This window comes from Paramacrobiotus metropolitanus, unplaced genomic scaffold, assembly GCF_019649055.1.
Source record: "Paramacrobiotus metropolitanus isolate TYO unplaced genomic scaffold, Prichtersi_v1.0 Parri_scaffold0000143, whole genome shotgun sequence".
Lineage (NCBI taxonomy): Eukaryota > Metazoa > Tardigrada > Eutardigrada > Parachela > Macrobiotidae > Paramacrobiotus > Paramacrobiotus metropolitanus.
The window spans coordinates 3,347-8,695 of record NW_026570363.1 but is presented as its reverse complement, the minus strand read 5'-3'; the positions used below and the strand labels follow the sequence as shown (position 1 = coordinate 8,695).

At 43.2% G+C, this 5,349-nt stretch overlaps 2 protein-coding genes across 2 annotated transcripts; both read left to right on the top strand.

Annotated features, from left to right (window-relative positions):
- The first annotated feature begins 921 nt into the window (after positions 1–921).
- Positions 922–1,576, top strand: LOC129599302 (uncharacterized). Its single transcript, XM_055497515.1, has 2 exons — positions 922–1,290; positions 1,446–1,576. The coding sequence occupies exons 1-2, from the start codon at positions 1,015–1,017 to the stop codon at positions 1,530–1,532; spliced, it is 363 nt and encodes a 120-aa protein (XP_055353490.1). The 5' UTR covers positions 922–1,014; the 3' UTR covers positions 1,533–1,576.
- A 1,054-nt stretch (positions 1,577–2,630) lies between these two features.
- On the top strand, positions 2,631–4,435 carry LOC129599319 (zinc metalloproteinase nas-4-like). The gene is made up of 6 exons (XM_055497532.1): positions 2,631–2,862; positions 3,107–3,521; positions 3,606–3,653; positions 3,717–3,788; positions 3,881–4,049; positions 4,129–4,435. The coding sequence occupies exons 2-6, from the start codon at positions 3,422–3,424 to the stop codon at positions 4,433–4,435; spliced, it is 696 nt and encodes a 231-aa protein (XP_055353507.1). The 5' UTR covers positions 2,631–2,862; positions 3,107–3,421.
- Positions 4,436–5,349: the final 914 nt, after the last annotated feature.

Genomic DNA, 5,349 nt, shown 5'->3' with positions numbered 1-5,349 from the left:
TCGGTTAATCATGCTTTTACGTAATGCTTTTGCAAAACGTGTTTTTCGAAGCAAGAAAGCAAGGTAACTAACTCCATTAGCCACTAGCCACGACGTGATGTTCAAAACGAAGGACGAAACAGTTTGTCTGCTATGTAATAGTCTCTAAGTAATGCATTCCTTCGTCCTCGGCATTTCCCGTGCTCGAATTTCATTCTCGTCATCCCGTAAATAGCTGTAATCATGCGACATCTTAATTTCCTATTGGCATTAAATTTCTTTGCATTCATCGTTAACCCCAGACATCAAGAATAAAACAAATCTACAGCTCTGTTTCCAGCTGTATGACAAAAGACACTGATTTATAGTTTATAGGGCTTCGTTATACGTTAGCAGAAAATTGCAAATATGAATACCACAGCGAATTTTACTGTGCATGCGTTTGTGGATGGCAAAATTTCCGGTATTCTCTGCTTCGCTTTTAACGTAATCATACAAGCCGCTTCATGCTTTCTGAGCATTTTGCTGATATCTGTCATCAGGACCGGGAAACTATCATCGTCCAGCAAACAACTTATCCACCTCCTCTGCATCGATCTCTTGGTCTGCGGTCCATTGCAGACCGTCCTAAATCTTTCCGGCATTCTGTCAAATTACCTAATGCACCCAACGGACTGTCGCGTCTTCTTGTTTTTCTACGTTTTGGCGTGGGGCGCCGAGAACTGGTCGGTGTGCTTTCTGGCTGTACATCGTGTGATGGCGGTGCTGACGCCGGTTTTCTATCGGGAAGACGTCAGTCATCGCCTCACTAGGATTTTTATCGCCTTCAGCTGGGTCATCCCGTGCAGCATCGATTTATGCTTGACACTAAACGCGGGCGGACAGTACGCTCGCGTCAATATGATGTGGACGGCATGCGCCACTGCGCCTTCGACACCGGACAAGTCAACATGGGGAATTACGGCGTTGTATATTCTTCGTGTACATATTCCTCTGGCTGTGACCTTTTTGTGCTACATTGCGATATTGACGGGAATGGCCTTAGCGCGTCACAGAAACGTTATCGGTTGGACTACACCGACGCCGGGCACTGTAGAGCCATTAAGTCCTACGGGACTGCCGTTGCCGGTGTCCGCTCGTTTGAAGCGGCTGCGCCTGGCGCAGATGCTGTTTGTATCGTCGATTTGGTATTTGGCTTGTTATACTCCCCACACGTGGATTTCATCGCAGTATCCTGTGCTGTTTGTTAAGCATCCCGTTGTGCAGTTCTGGATGCGGACCGTGTATTTTTGCGGGATTGCCGGAACGCCGGTAAACCTGTAATAAATGTATCGTATCTGCGTGTTACAGAGTCTCGAAAGAGCATTAGGTGCAATATGATTTCAGCTATCTGCGTAAATTATTATCATTGCCTTGTCCCTGTAAACTAAATTATGCAAGATGAGAATGTGTCTGATGGCTTTCAGATGGTTTTCTTGATAATGTCACGTGACTACCGGAAGCGAGTGAAAGTTCTCATCCGCTCAATTTGCGCTCAGTTTGTTTCCAAGTAAATGAGACGCTTTCCAACCTCAAGCGCTGCTATGGAAAAGAAACGTGCAGTGGCGCATGGAAGCTTTGGATTTGTTTAACGCTATCCAAAAGAATTTATCATTACATTTTGCATGTAAACGACTTTGTCAATGTGCTGTACCTGTATGTTATCTTCCAATGAAATCAAAAAATTTAATCACAGATGCCAGTCAAATTCGTGCAATGGTATAACAAGAATGCTACAAATATCTAATTCGAGTCTGGATATTGGTCCCGGCATATCATTGTGAGCGTCACGCGCTGCCGACTCTGAATTAATTATTCTGATGGTGGCACTAGTCACCGATTTGAGATTTCTCTCAGACCACTGTATCTGGTGCCTTTAGTAGTAACAACATAGTCTTAGCAACAACTAACAAGCAAACAATTGTAACGACAGACTTTAAACTGTCCCTTTCTCCACTATTTGGCCTCACCGGTAATTACGCAGCAAATACAGATTCCGGTGAATCTTGTAGCAGAGCTTTAAACCGTTCGCAATATAGTTTGAATGTCTTAATCTTAAACTTAAATCAGTAAAATACATCAACTTGTCCAGTTCCATCTGCATAACTCACCAACCGTACGTTGCGATTAAAAGTGGTTTTCATAAAATTTATGCAAATCAGTCCACTGCATCTAACAGTGCGACAACCAAAACTATTTCTGCGGTTCGTATTTTTTTAAATTCAGGTTTATAGCTTTCGTTGCCTAAGAGTAATCGCATAATACATACAACCGCAAAACGAAGAAAACAGGAAACAGGAAGCAAGGATTGTTTGATCAGTTTTTATCACTACGATTTTATTACGGAATTAAGACCTGGATTAAGAAAGTGACAATCTTGTGTTCACTTAATAAGCCCTTATCACATAATACGCATTTTGTCACATAAACCGAATCCTGCCGAACAACAAAACGTCACCACTGACGCCGTAAAAACATATTTCCGATTAGTGTTATCCGAAAAACTGCGATACGGGCAGCTGTTATACTGTGCGCCTGAAGAAGCTTCTGATAACTTAAGACGAAGTATAAATGCGCAGGTTACAAAATGAAACTTCCCCACTGCAGTCTCGTGTCCCAGTGAGGATGGTTTTCCTGGTTTTACATTCACTACCTTTTTTTCTAGGACTTTGTGTCCTGGCGCAGTGTGCGGTTGCTCCTCCGCTAGTTATAACTGAGCCTCAGTTGCAGTACCTTTTTCATGTCGAGAATGTGACGACCGATTACGGAGACAAGCCCCCCGCTCCATTCGCCGCTGAGAACGAAAACCTGTTCGACGGAGATATTTGGGGTATTAAATACGAGGTACGTAGGGTGTTTAAAAAAACCGCTAATATCTACATATATAGTTATTATTATATACCCAAGTCAGATTGGGAGTACTTGCAATGCAAATGCTTCAGATCATGTTGAACGTTTGATACTTGATGCTCTCTCTGATATTTTTATGACGTATTTGCTGCCTCGTATTGGGCCTCAACCCAAACTATGCGCCGATGTCGTATTAAACAGTTAAACAGTAGGCCGTTCACAGCACACTAAATTACAGAATGGTCAGCTAAGTCGAAGTGGGATTATTGGCGCGAATTACCGGTGGCCAGTGTTTATTCCATACAAAATTGACAGCTCCTTTTGTGAGTATGGTCAAACGCTGCGGTAATACAAATTCTGATGTTGTCTTCCTATGACTTCCTTTATTAGCGGATTCCGAAAAAGACATTATTTTGGCAGCAATGAATGAGTTCCTTAAGGTAGCGCATATGGTATTCCTGCCATGGAAATCAGGAGATGTTGATTATGTGGACATCCGTAAAGGTGGATCAGGAGTGGGGTAGTTATCAAAAGACATCATCTTTTTTTTTAAATGGCCGAATGCAGAAAGGTTACTGACTGTGGGTGCAACTCTTATGTTGGAAAACTTGGCAAGAACCAGACAATAAACCTCGAGGTCTCCTCGACTGGCTGTAAGTGGAACTGTGGAAGTAAAGTATTTCCTAAGCCTATAACGAACACGGACCTTTTGTTAAATAATAGACTGTTTTTTGCAGATTGTTTACGGTTTAAAACAGTGTTGCATGAACTGATGCACACAGTTGGTAAGAAAAATACGAATAAATTTTGCGACAACAAAATTATAAACTCTGGAAATCCCTGTTTAGGTTTTTATCACGAGCAGAGTCGCGAAGACCGGGATACTTACGTGGAAACAAACAGACCAAACATTCAACCAAGTACGAGCACAGACACTAAAAAGTTTTGCGGTACAAGAGCCGATGTGTGTTATTTGTTGTTCTTAACTTCTTACTTTGTGGTATCACTGCAGAATATTACTACGCTTTTGATAAGATAAGCACCACCACCTTTGGCTTGCCCTATGACATTTATTCGGTGATGCATTACGGGCGGTATTATTTCGCCATTAACCGTGAAGTCTGGACCATTCGGCCGAAGGGCACTAACTGGGTGCTGGAAAATTTTGGTAGCCATAATACGTAAGATCATGCGCGAAAATCGGCCAAGAATAGTCCGCTGCCTGGATTCGCAGAGCCCGGTTTTTTGTTGTTGTATTAGGTTATTTACTGAATTCACCCCTAATGAGGTGCGAAAACTGAAGGCCATGTATCCGTATTGTGGAAGGGGTTATTCCGGGACTTCTTTACACGGATCATGGTGGACTTTTGTCAACGGTCATTATTTGCCCAATCTTTCCGCAGATATAGGCTTAAGTATAAAATCGGCTCAAGTAGAATCTGGTTGCACGATGCGTGTTTGTACTGCAGCCAATTTTGGAGGTTCATGTGCGGTATTGACATCCGATCTTCAATTATTTTCTGCTCCTTGGTACAACAATATCGGCTCATTATCTTGCTTGTGTTAGTCGTTTAATTAAAAATCTGAAATAGAAATGTGGCATGGATGAATGCAGATTATTTTAACAAAGTAATGAGGAGTGAAGATTCTGCTGTTTTACCGATTGGAATACGTAGAATTCACCGAAGCTACGTAAATATAGTGTGTACGTACAGTCTATAGAGAAGAACGTTTTAAAATTATTTCTGCAAACCTTTTACTATTTTAAATGCAGGGTAAAGTAATGTGACCGGTTAGAGCAGCAGCACTAGTGAGGTGCGGCTAACATCTAAAACGAGCACAGCAAAACAGATGCCGTAACAAAAACTGACGATTCATGCGCGGAACAAAAATGCAAAAGTGGCGGCCTGGTGGGCTCGCTGCGCTAGAACATGCATCATCTCACGTACGAAGACATCATAGCCACAGCGTTCGTATCCTCCTTGCTTCCCGTTGGAGCGGTTCGTAGCTCAGCTCCATCGCTGGAACTACCAACTCGATTATCGCTGGTACCTTTGCAAAGTCGGCGCGCATAACTCCGTACATTACTGACGGTGAGACAGAAGAACAGTGGATCCAGGATGGACTGCACGTTGTACAGACTGGACGTGACTTGGTAAAGGGCCGGGCTTAATGGGATAGTGGGGAAATTGCCAAGAACAGTGTAATAGTACATACTAGGCAGCCAACACACCATGGTACTGCACGTGTACAGCGTCAGCAGGATGAACGGACGATGGAACGCTTCCTGTTTAGTATCGTATCGACGAGGTTCAGGTATATTACCGGAAATTGGTCTAGCCCGTCGCCACCGTCGTCGGGACAACATCTTCCATAGTAGAAATGGATACGCGATAATGATAGCCACCGTCGGGACATCGTAAATCCAGACATATGTGAATTCCGTCAGCGTATACTGGCTGGCGGGATTGAGTCGGCAGC